The sequence below is a fragment of the Ylistrum balloti genome, unplaced genomic scaffold, assembly GCF_031769215.1.
Source record: "Ylistrum balloti isolate Yb309-2 unplaced genomic scaffold, AGI_CSIRO_Ybal_v1 Utg371132, whole genome shotgun sequence".
In the NCBI taxonomy this organism is placed as follows: Eukaryota; Metazoa; Mollusca; class Bivalvia; order Pectinida; family Pectinidae; genus Ylistrum; species Ylistrum balloti.
The window spans coordinates 194,663-212,652 of NW_026782621.1; the positions used below are offsets into that span (position 1 = coordinate 194,663).

Consider the following 17,990-nt stretch of genomic DNA (forward strand, 5'->3'; position numbering starts at 1 on the left):
GTGATTTTTTTCAGAAATCCTTGGCAGTACTTTTCTGGCTTCGTTTCTCGGGGGATTTCAAATAAAGTTTACACACTTATAAAGGACCATTATATCTCGGACAAGTCGTTGCAGAGTTATAGGCTCAACGTCAATATCATTGTTTATAGGAAATCACTGTAAGCACTCTAGCAGCTTCCTTTATTTGGGGATTTTCATCAAACTTCACACTTACGAATTACTATAAAATCTGAAGGAAGTTTGAGATTTAATTTGTTGAAACAAATGATTTTATATCCGAAAATAAATGATAAGAAATAAAGTTCCGTTGTATCGTTAAGTTTGGAATCATTTTTCCGCGCTAAACAATTATTTTGGCGCAATAATAAAAAAAGAAAACAAACTGTTGAAGTTTTCAATAGCCTAAATTTTCAATAAATGTCACAGGAAAAATAAAATAAAATAAAAACACGGTCAGTGTTTAAAATACAAGCTACATTTTGTCTCGGAAGAGAAATACAAATATGGCTAACTAAATGCTCGCCTCCTTTGTCTTTCTTCACTCTTATTAAAATACTGCTTAGGTTTGAAGATACCGACCATTTCTCTGTTTACAGCATTTTATTGGCAGAGGGGCGATAACTCTTATACACTAAAGATGATCGACTGTATATGAGAATTCAATTGTTTCGTCCTTGGTATATTAGTAACATGAAATTAAACGATCAACTGAACTTATTTTGATTGACAGACAAATGGATAATGGTTTAACATTTATAACCAGTGTCCAAATTAATAAGAATATATAATATATTTTGTTCAATATATATACTTTTTAAATGGCTCTTTAAACATTTTAGAATTGAATTATTTAAGTATTGTCATAACACAGCAACATTCACGGTTCTAGCAAAATTGTTCTGTTAAAAAGCCCGTGTTATTGAAATCTAAGGAAAATATTAGAAACAAAAAAAAATCCACGAATTTAGTTCTTACTTTTAATATATTGCAGTAGATATTCAAAATATCTAGATATCTAAAGTACATTTTAGAGTAAACACAAATGTGACCAAAGGACATTCTCTATCATACTTTTGAAAATATCTAAGTAATATCAATATCTTTGAAGACTGATTTACTGCAGGCCGTGTCGTCACGACAACATGTTAATTTACTTAATGTCCACATGTTGGTGTCTTTATTACGTAATTGTATAATGTATGTAGCTATAACTTTAGAGTTCAACAGGGAAATTAATTTGAGATCACTGGATTCATTAGTGTATACTTCATTCAAAACTATTTCCACTAAGACGACTTAAAAATTAAATACCGAGACATTGAAGTAGTATAAGATTTACAATTCATCGTAAAAATGGGGAATTCTTTTAAACTTTATCCGAATTTGAACGTGTCGGTGCATTTGCTTTCTGAAACTGAACTAGGGAAACTATTTGTATGCCTTTAAAGTTTTAGAATAAATTATTCTACTCTAGAAAGACATAATTTGCCTATTGCAACGAATTTTAAAGTTAACAAGACCAGTGAAAACGAACGTCTGGTATATCCGCTTTACAAGAGTAAACAGGAAGGACATCATTGACACAATTTCCTATATGACGTCTCGTGACACCATCATTGTTAAATTTATAAAAGGGAAATAATTGCCTGTGAACATGACTAACATTTACGTTGTTGTTTCGATAAAATATACATAGTATGTATATGACTATCTGTATCTTAATAAGATCAGAAAACATAAAAAAATAATGTCTTGATATGTTGATGTATTCATGCGGCTTTCATAAATACGTTTTCAGCACGTGTAATACCTGTTAACAACACACGATATGACGAATACAAATACAATATCTCGACGCAATTCCCTCGTGTTATGTCGATTTCCAAGAAGATTGATTTTGTCCAGTAGATAAAACAAAAACGGATTTCAAATAATTTTAAGTAATGAACATTGATGATTTGGTTTATTCTTACTTCATATCACGTGTTATGTATGATATGGTGCCTCTGTAAACAGTTGAATTCCATGGTCATGTCATTCGTCTTATGACCTGTTTGTTAAGATCATATCCAAAAACAGAACATTGTCAACGACTATCACAAACAGAACATTGTCAACGACTATCACAAACAGAACATTTTCAATGTATATAACTAACAGAACATTGTCAACGACTATCACTAATAAAACATTATCAATAACTATCACAAGTAGGACTTTTTCAATGGCTATCAAAAACAGAACAATGTCATTGACTATCACTAATAAAACATTATCAATAACTATCACAAGTAGAACTTTTTCAATGGCTATCAAAAACAGAACATTGTCAATAAATATTACAAACAGAACATTGTCTGACTATCACAAATAGGACATTGTCACTGACTATCAAAAACAGAACATTGTCAATAACTATTACAAACAGAACATTCGGCAATGACTTTCACAAACAGAACATTGTCAATAACTATTACAAACAGAACATTGTCTGACTATCACAAACAGAACATTGTCAATGACTATTACAAACAGAACATTGTCTGACTATCACAAACAGAACATTGTCAATGACTATTACAAACAGAACATTCGGCAATGACTTTTACAAATAGGACATTGTCACTGACTGTCACAAACAGAACATTGTCAATAACTATTACAAACAGAACATTGTCAATAACTATTACAAACAGAACATTTGGCAATGACTTCACAAACAGAACATTGTCACTGACTATCACAAACAGAACATTGTCAATAACTATTACAAACAGAACATTGTCAATAACTATTACAAACAGAACATTGTCAATGTAGCTTGCCCAGTACAAAATGTAGGATTAGATTCTATAGTCATTTCAACGTCAGCTAGTATGCTCCGGAGTTTCCATGAGGTGAGTAATTCCAATGGAAAATACGCAGGATAACTTGTTTCCTGGAATAGTCAATACAGATTTGATGTATTTCTTACCAGATTCTATATCTGCTGTTTGTGGAAACTTGAGGCTTGCAGATAGTCAAGAATACACACCATGTCCAATTCAAGCCCCTGTCTTTGTCGAATTTCCATTGCGTTTGCCTCACACTCGATGTAAAGTCCTTGGTTGATGAAATTACTCAGGTTGTTGGAGTCCGTCACTTGATATCTACTGCGCAGCTTGTAATGTTTGGCAAATACTTGACAGTATGAAGAGTTTAAATGTATTTAATTCATATATTTGGTTAAAATCTTGTATCTGTAACTTTTTGGTTTCAAACTTTTCTTGTTCTTTCGTTAAGCAATACTTTTAACAAGAATCACAGTCCCTTTTAATAGTGTTTGGACAAACTTTTCTTCACCAAACTGTATATATGCTGTTGGAAATCATTTCTTTGAGTAAGACTTGGTAAAGTGACTAAACCGAGAGTCATTTGGGCTAATTGTATGTCCTGGAATGTTGGTAACTTCTCCATTTTTCCACCATCACCCTAGTGATTCACTTCGCCTTTATTACAGATATAGTTATATGTTTTAGTAGTTTCCTGTAGTCTGTGGAATAGATGTTTATATCTCCTAATAAGTGACTCCTTGAGAACGGGAAATACCACATTATTGCGACATTAACACAGCTGTTCTATCAAATAAATACTTCCACCTTGGCGTGGAAGGATTTCTAGTAACAATTAACATCGTTCTTTCCTTTTTCTCCTGTGTTTCTTCGTTCACAATCAGTTGGTTTGAGTACGTCGTCTTCTTTCAAATGATTACATACATCTTTGGGATCTACATCATCCACTAGAGCAATCCATTTCAGCTGAAACAAGGAAACATATTATTTTTCATGGTGCAAAAATAAGGATTTCAACGAAACATCAGATGATATTCCACGACGAACCAACTGAACACAGGACGCGTATTGTTTATGTGATGTGAATAATAATGAGAGCACGTTCCGAAAGTCTATTTGTTTAGAGAGACTTTGCGTTCTTTTAAGATATTTCCTTAATGGTCATGATTAGATCCCCCGAATGAATGAATGTAAATTCTAGGAGTGAATTAACATAACCTCTTCGCGACAGACATCATCAGCTTGAAGAGGAATGAAGGTTTTTAGGGGAGTGGGGGGACTTCATAATTCGCTAAGACGGAAAGGTGTCCAGCACTGGGAAATGTTACAAAAACACCCAATGTAAGGGGAAGTATCAAGTTAAGATTACTATAAGGTCAGGTATTGCTGCCAATTCTGCTATCATAACATTTGTTTAGGACAATTTCAAGATAATGTCGACAAAGATTCAGCTGAATCCTACCCGGAACTTGAGAAGATGCCTTTCAAAGACACCTGTTACCTTGAACGTGGGTCGAGGTCATTTATATTACCAAAATTGAAAGCCAATAACATGTAATTTTTTAGCCTTTGCGCCTTGTAGAATATGAGAATGAGTAAATTAAATTTATAATTTGTACTTTGACCCCTGCCAAAAACCGAAAGTTGGCATGTAACAAAAATTATTTCCTGAAAATAAATGTTATTTTCTTGTGATCCTATATAACATATACATATCCAAAGATGGATTGCGGCAATTTTTTTGTTTTTGCTTTTTTGTTTTTGTTTTTGCTTTTTTTGTTTTTTTTTTTGTTTTTTTTTTTGTTTTGTTTTTTTTTGTCACTAAATGGCAGAGGACATCTTGGAAACTTAAACTAAACTAAAGCGATTAATATAGGTATTTAACAAGTTTTAATAAATTGTCAGCGATTTCGAAAGATCAAAACAAATTTTAAAAATGACCCAACAGCGAGATTTTTTTTATTTGAAATATTTTGTATTAACATGTAATGGGATAAGAATTGATAGAAATCGTCTACAAAAATATAATTGCACGAACTCTGTGCAAATCATGTCTGTTTCAGAGGTTTTAACTGAATTTTTTACATACTTTTAAAAAGTGGCATTGACAACTCCAGATACATCCCTACAGCATACTACATGGACTATTGAACCTGTTTCTTACCGATCAAAATGATTAGGAGTCCACAAACTTCGGAAGAATTATTAAATAAGTATTTATATAATACTACAAATATTTATATTAATGACCGTAGTTACTATACAACAACTGTTCCGAGTATATCTAGACTAAATCAGATGTTTGATCCACACGGGGATATAGTATACGGTTTACTTGCCGTAAACTACGGCATCGAATCCCAGTTTAAGGCGCCTACTCGTTCATCAGTCGCCATTTGTTTAAATCACTATTGCAAAATTCCAATTATTGATTGACTGACTACTTTTTCCTGAAGTAGCCAACTACTGGATTATTTGTAGACTTATAGCTAATGTATTTTTGAGCAAACAGTCGATAAATGCATGGTGCCGTAGCTGTATAATTTCAAACAAAGAACCTTGAAAACATTTTAAACTGATCGGCTACTTTTTCCTCAAATACCGAGTATGTACCCGGGTTATTTATAGGCTGTTTATGTTTTGTGGAATACAAATAGTCGATAAAACTACGGTGCCGTAGCTACATAGTTCGCAATCCTGACAACACTGTAAAACTACCTGATGAACAAAAATTAAGTAATTACTGCAACACTACAACGAAACTAATTTATTATATAGTTTTCAAGTAATAAAAATCACCAATACATTTAAACACAAATTTACTAATATATGGGACACAATAATCAATGAGAATTTGAAACATTTCAGTTATATCCAAATATCTGCCATCACTTTTAATATGACCAACGTATTCAGATTAAAGTGACGATGTCGTCCATTTTCTGTCAATGAAATATTTATGATTGTACAATAAAATCCATTTAAGAATATAATCGAAAGCAAATGTGCCTTCAACTGAATGCAGTGTTACCTCTTAAATAAATATTACCTGAAAGATCAATTGAATCTGTGAGCAATTCGGCATCCATCTTTGAATGCAGGAAAGTTATTCTATTTTGAGCTTGTTCCTTGAATTCTAAAATACTGTTGTTAACTGCAAGAAGGAATGCTTCTTCGGCATATTCTAAAGCCCTGAGTACATGTTTCCGACGATAATGATAGTCACTCTTTGCTAAGAGGAGAGGGACTTTTAAAAATGCTGTAATCGGAATGTCAGAATCTTCCAGTTGACGCAGATACTTTCCAGCAAGTTCAATATCTTCAACACTTGGCAGTACGTCTTCTCTATACAGGCCCCTGTCTCCACAGCGAAGTAACAAAATGATGAGTCGGCACAAAGCAAAACCGAACCCAAATGGTCCGTCATTTCCTTCTTCCCGCTTAAAATTATCCAAGGATTTCTCACAGCTTTTCTTGGCTATTTTGTAAAGATGTTCGTACACGGATGGATAGGTTGATCTTTGGGTGTTCAACATTGATATTTGTACCATAATATGTTTAACGTCATTCATATACAACCAGCCAGCCGCTCGTCCTGTACAACTGGTAGGATCTGCCTCAATCATCATTTTGGCATCATCTAGAGTTCTCTGTAGTTTTTCAAACTTTTTCTTGATACTTAACATTCGCGTTTGAGATGTTAGTAATTCTAAAGTAAAATATTTTGGATTATTTGTTTGTCGTGCTAATTTAAACCCAGTTTTTATGTATCTTTTAGCAGAATCCACATCCACTGAATGCAAGAACCGGCTAGCGAACAGGTAATCAAGAGTACACGATATATCCTTATCACTGCCTTGTTTTAGTCGAATTTCCACCGCACACTTCTCAAATTGATCATACCGTCCTTGATTTATTAATGTACTTAGAGAGTTGAACACAATTTCGTGACCTCTTTTATGTAAATTTCTTGACTGTGGTAACACATTGAAATGAGTCGGAACTAATGACATACTTTCCGTAAATTTGGACTTAGAAGATAGTTTTTTTCTTTGACGCTTAATCCTTTCCTCCTGCTTTTTATGTACTATATTTCTCGCAATGTCCTCTTCGGATGTATCCGAATAAATTGTTGTTTGATGACACTGCGTGTTCTTCAATGATCGAGAAGAATAGTTTCCAGGGTATTTGGTTGTGTGAAAATACCGATCATAACTCGATAATTCGACGTTAGTTGTGACCCTAAAATCTAAATTGTCGGTATTGTAGACGCCTTTTGCTTCAGAATTCGTTAAGAAAGACATATCCAGATTTGGGATCAAAAGTGTTGACACTGATGTAGGTGTTTTCACTTTACTGACTCCAAGACCCCTACGCATCACTTCAAGGAGAATTGGATGAGAACATTCCTCACCAATCTCTTCTTCTGAATGCTTAGGAACGACTGGAATCTCTACTTTTATTTCCCTAAGTCTTTGTGCTATGTAACCATACTTTTGTCGTAGTGACTCTCTAAAAATGTTAAAAACGTTGTCATGGCCACATGTTGATAGCTTCTTTAACAGGGCAATGCATCTGTCTCTTCGGGTTTTCTCTGATTTTATCGATTCATAGTCATGTCCTTCTAAAATGGATTCTTGGTACAACAAATCTAAGAGGTCGTTCACTTCTACATTTTGTAATATCAAACAACAGTTTTCTTGTATTGCTGTTCTCAAACTTGGGTCGACAATGTAAACTGGAATAAACGGCTGACAATTCAAACATACTTTATGTTTTCTTTCTTTTGAAGGGGGACTGTTTCTTATACTCTCGCAGCCATCGACACATTCATATCTGGCCACAGTACTTTCCGTTCCGTGCAATAATTCTTCTAGATGTGAACAGCTCTGTTTTAAAGCATTCTTAAAAGAATAATACGCGTCTGGACCACGAGTAGGAAGAATTCCCAGCAGCTTCCGACATCTTTCCTTTCTTGTTTTACCCGTATTGATAAGTTCATGGTCACTTTCAGTAAATATTCCATCTTGTTGTAAATAATCAAAAACTTCATTCGGATCCAGCTCGTCTACCAGAGTGACATAATTTCTTCGAAGGATTTTCTGCTGTTCGTCGTACATTATCAACAAACCTGCAAAGATAAGATAGTTACCATAAATTTTACCACAACTGGTACATAGTAACAATGCATCAAAATTAGATATACCGTGTCTTTAAAATTAAAAAAGTAATACAAAGTGACATTTCACATCGTTATAACAATAGTGAATATTTGCATCTTCCCTCGAAATATCTTCATCCAGATATTTGTCAAAATGTACCTGACAAACTGTCGCTCATTATCATGGATTAGATGCCATTGACATTATCATATATGAATTCCCTGATATCAATAGGAATATGTTATGCACTGTCTATTTATCTTCATATTTCGACGAATACAACAAAGAAAAGACATACAATTTTCTGCATATCTCCACGTCTTTGTGAACAGAAACATCTACACATCTACATATCCTGATGAACACAAAAACTCCATTCCCAAATCTACATATCTTCATGTCTTCATAACAAAAGTCACAAATAAGTCATACAGTTTTCTTCATATGTTAATGTTTTGATCAACAAAAATGTCTTCATACCTTAATGTCTCGATGAATTCATGAAAAAAGCCATACAGCTATCTCCATGTCTGAATGTCTTACAACTATCTCTTGTACATATCTTCATACTTGTTAAATACTACCTACATATATACATGTCACCGACCTACGTGTATCTAAGTATATACGTCCTCTCAAATACAGGAGACACAGCCATCATCACATAAGAAAGATACATTCAGCCGTTAAAATGTTACTTTCTCTAGTTTACCACTACATGTTGTTGTATATGTTAAAACTCGTACCAAATCAAATTTGAGGGTACACTATACACATAGCTTCGCCATTATATCTACTACATATGATGTACAGTATGAAACAATATGCATGGAAACTGGAATATAGTTTTAAGACATCAAATTTGAAAAAAAACATTGTATTTATACTAAAAAAACAAAAAACAAAACAAAAAGACAGACGTTGTAAGCAACATATTATGATATCCTACCTGTACTTTCACCAGAAAACTTCATGTAACAGAGTTGCTCTACATTAGAGATGACTACGTAGAAAATTTCTAAATTCGTAGCCCGAAGTTGAATGTTACAGTTGGTCTACATCCGCCTGCATTACCGTAGCGATTACAGCACAGCTTATGTCGTTTAACACTGTAGTAATGAGAGGACGGAAGTTAGCTAACTTATGGATACTTGCTTATATGTGCAAATACTCTGAAAATTACATTTTAACATGGCGATCGATATGCCGGTTATGTGATAACAATACATACCAGCAATAAAACAGTATGGGCATACAGAAAAGTGACTTTAAAAGGAAAGATGGCGGAGATTGAGAAAATGACACATATGGGTGGCTAACAAAGAGGTTTACACTCTATCAAAAGTATATGTGTGGTTATCACATTACAGAGGCAACCGGCAGCAGTTAACACCAGGGATTGTGTTACTGTTTAACACACATGTGTATTATGTGATGGCCTCATACAAGATCTTTCACTTTAATGCAGTGTCAGATAAACATGTCTGAAGAAAAACAAAAATCGATAACTATAACAGAAACGAACAGCATGTATTTCTGTCGACAGTAATTAATATCGGTCTTTCTAATCGAACTTTTATGAAATAGAGTGTCTCGATGTTATTGTACTACAGTCACTAACCTCGTCTGTAAATACACATACATGTATATACAATTGAAGGTACGTAACTCTACCGGCCTTCCGAAGCGACCTAATTTAGGAAGGATTATCATTGCTAAACCACTTAATATTTCTCGCTGGGAGTGCTCTGAATCGACAAACAAATACCTTTTCTTCAATTTGATATATAATTCACTATATAAAATGCCTTTGAGTTATCGCTAGATTTCATCATATATATTTTAATTGTCAAATTTGTGTTAGTCGGACAGTCATCTAGCAGCGATCTGAATCATTACATGTACGCGATTCAACCTCAGTGTTAGACTAATCAGTCACTTACTTACTATTGTGCTAGTTCCATTTCTCTGGTTATCTTGTCAAACATTGAAGCTCAGATTTAAAGCCTACGATGCACAGTCATACCTTTAAATGTAAGTAGTCCAAACAGGTTCAAGCTTTCATTGTTAACCACGTGTAGTGGGATTTACAGAAATTTATTTTGATGCGTATACACATAGATGAGGCCGATCCCAGACTATTGTAAGCGTGACGTAAACAGTTACGGACCAGTGGTCGCGTTATTCATTACTGACTACGAAATTTATTTCGCTGATATTTTATTTAACATGGTATGTAAAACACGCGTGTAATATCATCTGTTATTATTAATGATTAGATATGCTTACATACATATTGTTTGTTAATTTATTTTTATGTGGCTTAATTAATATTTTAAACTATAAATATTTTTACTGGAAATACCCAGTTTGAAGAAAAAATCATATTCTTGGTATGACTACTAACGATTTGGGACACATTTAGTTTTCTCTCGCGACGTTCATTCGCTTACAGTACACTTTTGATTCGTGTCTTATTTCATATTTGAAAGAGGGCGCCGGAAAATTTCTTGTCAAACTAATCTAACTCTACTTTTATCATCGTTCACGAATCGGTTCCCAGTTCATATCCTGTAAATTCACAATTCTATTTTAAGCGATTACACATTACACAGAAAACCCCAAACGGCATAATTAGTCACTAGAAACTAGTATGACTTCACTAAAACATTTCGTATCATAAAAAAGTTAATATTCTTTTTTTACAACGAATAATTATAGGTAGACAGATTGGTCATATTGCCCCTGCATAAACGATATATCAAACATCTTCTGAAGTGGAAATGTATCAGTCATATAAAGGGAGTTTGAAGAAACTCTTTATTGTTTAGAATTAGCAAAAAGTAAGTCAAAATAAACAAAGCATGTTCGATTATACAAAATTAGGGTCTGTATAATGTCTTCGGCTAACGTAGACAGCTATTATTTAAATGATACCTGTTGTAATAGATCCAATAATCAATGTTTTTGGTTAGAGGTGATTTCTATCCTGGTGTTTCATGGTTTTATATTGGTACTTGATACATGTATCTATATTTCTGTTTTGTTTGCTTTATATTTGTTTTCCCTCATTATTTCTTACGACATGTATCATAAGGAAATTTAAATCCGATCAATATGATCCTGTCAGCCATGGCTTTGATACTTATTTATGTGTTTAAGATTTATCTTATAACAGTTCCTTCCCAAATTTATCCAAACAAAAAGACAATGTGAACGTAAACAGGCATAGCTTTGCTAGATTATCTTTTCAGTATTATCAAACAATTTGTTCAATATGTCTATCTCTTCATTTATGTGCAGAATATCAAAAAGGCTCGATAGATTAACCTTGAAAAAAACAGAACACAAAACACTGGCTGATCTTACCACCATGCCAATAAATCACACTTGTGGTTGTTACTATCGCTATTTATATCAATAACCATATAAATCTCACGATGTATACATTTTATAATGTGCTCTACGGCAGGGTCGAATTTACTGTTGGATTAAGATCCTCGTCTACCAGCAATTGTAGGATTGCACACTCTAGGAAAGGGCAAGTTCTGGAATTTCAACCCACATGCAGTTGTAGATGAATTGTCTCGGGTAAGAAGAATTGTGATATATCTATTATACACAAAGAATGACAGAAAAAAATGATGTATTCGATGTAATTGCGCATGTTTCGGACGAAAGCCGCGGGTGTGGTCTTTTGCTGTATGTTTCATCCGAGCTGTAATTGGACTGTTGTTCTTGTTTTAATCATTGTTTATTTTTATAAGCATAATGCAGTCAAACTTGCCTATAGACGCCACGCAATGAAGCAGAAATAAGTTACCTTGATAAGCAAGTAGTCTTTATATAAAGATAATATGACCATAATATGTACAACATAAGGTCCCGAAATCATTGGCATTTATAGATATTTTTCATGAACAACAATAGCTGTTTAGCTCATTGTTTGGCTCTACTCTATCTCACTCTAAATTATGAAAAGGTGCTATTCACTTGTGTACAATCTTTAAGCATGTATGACTGTAGTAGTACATAAATTATGTACATTTCCACACCTATTTTCTTGGTAATCATATACATGTCCTTTTATTGAGTTCATCAACGGAGTGCAGCATAATAAATATCAATAACGATACTTTAATTGAATACTGGTTAATTTTAACTGTTTATGTCAATATACAATCTCTACGTATGCATACTGTTCATATTACAGACAGTGGCTGTATGTGTAACAGTTCGGTATTTCCAATACAACACGTAACTAATCACACATAAAACGCTATATATAGTGCGTGTCGTATGTTGAATGTGATCTTCTTCCACGTAACAACGTTGTTTATTTTGTATTCCACAATTGGTAGTATATTACTTGATACAGATCTGAAATGCCCCAGATTAATACAGACTATTTTCATATGCATACAGGTAATTAGAATTCTCTGATCTTCAATCAGTTCTGTTATAATTCAAAATATCATCAAGGAAGATTGAAACCACGAATGGAATGTATACCGTATTAACTGTACGCGACGATGCAGAGTAAAACACTCGTCCTACACCACATAACGTAACAAAGTGTTTAGCACGATTGGCTATTGCGTCGTATCATCATGATGGTCCCAATCATTGATTTTATGTTATTGTCAAGTTCAGCTGTGCACTGAGGAAACTCACCCGGTTTTGAGCCTGTTCCTTGAATTCCAAAATGTTGTTTTAAGTCAACCGTAGAGCATCTCCTGCGTATTCCAGAGCCCTTTGTGTGTGTTTACGCCGATAATGATAGTCACTCTTTGCTAGGAGGACAGGCACCTTAAGAAAAGTGGTAATTGGAATATCGGAATCTTCGAGCTCCTGCAGATGTTTTCCAGCGATTTCGATCTCATGATCTGGCGCTGTACTGTCCTCATACTGACCCTTATCCCCACACCGAAGTAACAAGGTGACCAGTCGGCACAAAGCAAAGCCAAACCCGAAAGGCCCATCTTTACTTTTGTCACGTTTAAAATGATCTAATGATTTCTGACAGCTATCCATGGCCTGCTTGTACAAATGTTCGTACAAGGATGAGTAATATGATCTTTTGGGGTTTAACAAAAACATTCGAATCATTATTTTTTTTACATCATTCATATATAACCAGCCCGCAGCTCGCCCTGTACAACTGTTAGGATCGGCTTCTATGATCATTTTTGCATCATCTAGTGCGTTCTGAAGTTTGCCGTGTTTTTTCTTTATTATCAACATTCGCGTTTGACAAGTGAAAAATTCTAGAGTAAAATACTTAGGATTACATGTTTTTTGTGCTAATTTGAATCCAGACTTTATATATGCTTTAGCAGAATCTACATCAGCAGTATTTAAAAACCTACAGGCGAATAGATATTCTATAGTGCAAATCATGCCGATATTGCTACTCTGCCTTTGTTGGATACCCAGGGCGCATGCCTCAAACTCTTTGTAAGAACCTTGGTTTACTAATGTACTGAGGTGATTGAAAACTAAATCTTCTTTTGTGTTAAGTGGATCACAAGGCTGAGTGAAAAGTTGGCAATGTGATGTGCTTAAATGTATATATTTTGTAATAACATGCGAGGATAATGAAGTTCCATTTCTTTTCCGACTTTTTAGTGTCTCATGGGATCGACATGCATTGTTGTTTCCACAGTTGTTCTCTAAAATGTCAGCTGAAAACGTTGATGGGACACGACAGTTCGAATGAGAATATGTTGAGTTCCAAAATCGAGTTTTGATAGAGAGTTTTCTATCGAGCTTTTCCGTTAAGTCAAGTTCATCAAAACTATCGTTACATTCGTCTGTGGTGTCTGTTAAAACACATTCAGGCAACGGAGAGGAAATCCTTTCAGGCACTGGAAAGTCCGATGTTTCTCCCGGCATTACTTTAGGGAGAATGAAATATGATTTCCGGTCATTCCTTTTAGCATTCGCTGAAGATACATGCACTTCCGTGACTTCTTCACTGACTATGTCAATCCTATCGGCTATGAAGGCATATTTTCTCTTCAATGACTCTTTGAAAACATTCAGCATCTTACAATTTACGCGTTTTGATAGTTTCTGTAAGAACGCAATACATCTGTCTCTTCGGGTGTTCCTCGATCTGATCCATTCACAGTCGTTCATATCTATAATATTTTCTTGATAAAACAAATGTATTAAATCGTTCGCTTCTACATTTTCTAATATCAAACAACAATGTTTCTGTATGACATTATCTAAACCTGTGTTGCTAAAGGTAGCTGGCAGGTACGGTTGACACCTGTGGCATATTCCGTTGTTTCGACAATTTTCCGATTCTTGTCGGTAATTTGCTTTGTAGGAGACGTTTACACGTAAGTCATTTATCGTGCTATTATTTGAAGACGTTTCAGGAAGCAATTTTTCCAAATGAGAATAATTATGTGTTAATGCTTTCTTAAGTGAATCATACGCACACGGGCCACGCCTGGGAAGAATTGCTAGTAGCATAAAACATCTTTCCTTTCTGGTTTTACCCGTATTGATAAGTTCATGATCACTCTCTGTAAATAATCCGTCTTGTTGTAATTGATCAAATATGTCGTTTGGATCCAGCTCATTCACCAAAGCAACATGGTTCTTTTGAAGGATTTCCTTTTGGTTGTTGTACATTTTCTTCAGCAAACCTAAAACAATGATATGTTTGTAATTTAAGCGTAATGATATAAGCATTTATTACTGTAATCTCTGAATACAACTGCTTTGCATAACACATTACAACATCTAGTGCATGAATGTTTTATATCAGAATAATGCATATCTAATAATATAATTTTCTTTAAAATAAGAAAGAAGAAAGTAATTCAAATTAACAACGGTTTTATATTCAAATCAAAGAAGTTTTGTTGTTGTCTCTTTAATTCTAAGATATTTTCCTTTTGATGTCAGCAGTAGGAGTTTTGATATTGTCAACGATGAGATTTTATCACGGATTTAAAAAAAACCCACACAAGCTGAGGAATACAAAATTTAGCTAAGTCATAAATAGTCTCAATTCAACTTCGTGTATTCATAATCAAAACACTTAGCTTTGAAATAAATTGGAAAGCGAACCGCAAATCAACGTCAAGGTTAACATTTGTAGACAAATTTTATCAATATGTTAGAGATCTCAGAAAACAAAAAATAAGGATTTGAATCTGGATTATTTTTGCGTCCTTGTACCTTATTCTGAATTTGTACAGAAATGTGTTATCGCGAATTTTTGCTTTCTGGCTATCTTTCATACGCTATGCAGGTTTCTGCCGATCGATTACACTGTGAAACGGAGTCACCTGTGTTTACGTTATTTACATTGTACTAAGTATTATCATTTTTAAGTAAATTTTAATTGTCTTTACTTCTAATATACATAAGTGATGACACCTTACCTTCTAATCCGATAAACCATATATCTGTCCCTCTTCCTTCAGTGCCGTTTTGCTTTGGCACAAAGGAGAATTGATCACATAATTTGCTATTTTTAGCCTATTTGTAAGACCAACCACCTCCCCTTCAGTGTAGGTTCCACGAATGCACCTCTTGACATTAACTGCTGCATAATGCCTATTCTCTTTCCTTGTTAGCATTACCCGATCGTGCAATAGCTCTATTAAATGTGTATTACATTCAGTTGTTCATAATTTTAAAAAACCAGCAACATGTACCCTACTGATCTCTAGTCATATGCTCTTTATTTATTTATGCACAAGTCAGTCGTAGATAACTTCGTTTTATTGTTAGACGTGGAAGGATTTTTTCCAGAACTAAACATACATTTAAATGCAAACAGATAAAGACACTATGCTGGGTTCACGTAGTCTATTATACTGTTTTATTTGTTTAAATAGACTAGATTTCAATACAAAGGAAGGAGCGGCTTTTAACTGGTATAATTCCTTCTGACATTGGTTCAAAAATGCTTCACAATGAAGTGAATACAATGCACGCGTTAGAGCGACGAACCACTATTAACCTAAGCAATTCTCAACTCCAACTTTACAATACAAGGAGCTCTTCTGCTAGTACATGTTTTATATAATAAAAAATAAAGATATTATATAGTTATTCACTTTTGTGTGTTTTGTACAATCTCTACATTTACATCTGAGGTATGTACGTTTCCCATTTTAGTGAAAAACAAACCCAAACGGCATGATAAAAGCGAGTGTATTCAAAAGCGAAAGATTTATTCATTTGATATCAATATATATTTTGACGATGTAAATCACATAAAAGAGATTACAGAAAGCCTTTTAGATGACATATTAGAATTCGAACAGCTATAGATACATTTAATTGACGTTTCCAAAAATGTTTCTGTTTGATATAATGTTAATGGTTAAACATTCCGTTATAAATAACATTGATATCACACCACACGTGAAGTGGTAGTGTTTGCCCTTAGACATCAATTAAGGGTTTTCAGGTGTATTTGATGTGGTTGGGTTATCGATGTTCAATGAGTTTGTAGAGATAAAATATCATAACAACTTTGTATCACTTGATAAACATATCATTTATACTGATAAATAAGCTGTACTGATAATCTATGTCTGAAGTTGATTATGTTCCTATTTGCAGATTGAAAGTAAACAAGAGGCCCATTGGGCCCCGCTCCTCTCGCCATAGGGACCCTACAAGAATAGCTGAATTATTCTCTTTATTATGTAGCGTTTAAAATCATGACGATATCATGTTCGTGGAGAGGACGTTTTTGCAACACTATTGCTTTAATGCTATGATGTGACTTATCGACAATATTTATTATTACTTCATATAACATGGCATGTTTTGCAAGAAGTCGTTGTGACTTCCAAAGTACCATTGTTGCAAACTTATTGTAATAAATTATTTATTGTTAAAGTTATTACATTAAGGAATTGCAATAAGCTGAAATATATTACGGTCAACAACGCTTATTGTTATAAACACATGATTTATTACAATAAGGTTAACTGTAATGTAATTATTACTTCATAAGACAAACTGTGGCAAAATACATCTACTCTCAGTCCAGCACATCATTCTTAAAGTAATTTCTCGTAACTTCGTAGTGGACTCAATCCGCATAACGTGCTTCTTAAATTATTATGTTTTGATAACATACAACTAAATAACATACTGAAAACAATTCTACATGATTTTTTTCTAAAAAAAACCCCACTAAAATCATAATGTAAGTGGCTAGAATTGGCCGTGCGACCTGTAATTTTTTAAAGCCAGTCAACAGGGAGAACCTACGTGTTACGTTTGAGATAAATATGTTTGTTTAGATATATTGCTATAGCAATAATCTTTTGTTTGCAGTAGAACGACAGAGAGATAACGAGCCACAAGCCGTGTTGATAGGCTATCCATTTCATTAACTGGATTAACAAGGGGGGGGGGGGGTGTCATTGTTACCACAATAGTATATGTAAAGCCACCAATACTATTACTCCCGTCCGCCTTTAGATACTCGTATAAAAATCATTTTTGTTTCAGTTTTCGGTTTTGTCGCTATACTTGTGATCGGGTTGTCGAATATGCAGTGCAGATCTAAATATACAATGCACACACAACTGTTTACAAGAGCATCACACTGATGAATGCTCCCGAAAACTGCTTTATTGGACACAAAATTTTGACAAAGGGTAATAATTCTGTAATTAGGGAGTTGCAGTATCTACAAAGCTTATTTACCAATTTTAGATGCAAGTAATATGATGCGCTCTACTCACCAGTTTTTAAGAAAGGGCAATATCTCTGAATCAAGGGGTTGCGGGCCTTGAATTTGGTATACTACACATCGTCTTAATATGATCAATATATATACCAAGTTTCGTTATCTAAATTAAATAAAGCAAAATGATGCTGCGGACATGTATTGAGGGAACAAGGCCCCTGAATTTGGTACAATACACATCCCTTTAGTATGTCCAATGTATAAATTCATGATCTTTGCTTAAATAAGGGCAGATTTATACTCTGGACATGAATG

General features: G+C 34.1%; 2 protein-coding genes across 3 annotated transcripts; both read right to left on the reverse strand.

Annotated features, from left to right (window-relative positions):
* Positions 1 to 2,736: 2,736 nt before the first annotated feature.
* Positions 2,737 to 9,036, reverse strand: LOC132560955 (uncharacterized). 2 transcript variants are annotated; one of them, XM_060225662.1, is made up of 3 exons: positions 8,943 to 9,036; positions 5,881 to 7,962; positions 2,737 to 3,797 (listed from the first exon to the last, which is right to left on the reverse strand). In XM_060225662.1, the coding sequence occupies exons 1-3, from the start codon at positions 8,965 to 8,967 to the stop codon at positions 3,772 to 3,774; spliced, it is 2,133 nt and encodes a 710-aa protein (XP_060081645.1). In that variant the 5' UTR covers positions 8,968 to 9,036; the 3' UTR covers positions 2,737 to 3,771. The 2 variants fall into 2 exon arrangements, with proteins under 2 accessions (XP_060081645.1, XP_060081644.1); XM_060225661.1 differs by lacking the exon at positions 2,737 to 3,797 and having other exon boundaries at positions 5,743 to 7,962.
* Positions 9,037 to 12,625: 3,589 nt separating this feature from the next.
* LOC132560966 (uncharacterized) lies at positions 12,626 to 14,641 on the reverse strand. Its single transcript, XM_060225673.1, is given in 1 exon segment — positions 12,626 to 14,641. A coding segment is annotated over 1 exon segment (2,016 nt).
* Between the last annotated feature and the right edge of the window lie 3,349 nt (positions 14,642 to 17,990).

Bases quoted from the DNA above. Each gene is read 5' to 3' on its own strand.
- LOC132560955 (XM_060225661.1), bottom strand. From the start codon at position 8,967: ATGAAGTTTTCTGGTGAAAGTACAG. The intron at 7,963-8,942 runs GTAGGATATCAT...TTATCTTTGCAG, and splicing joins GTTTTCTGGTGAAAGTACAG to GTTTGTTGATAATGTACGAC.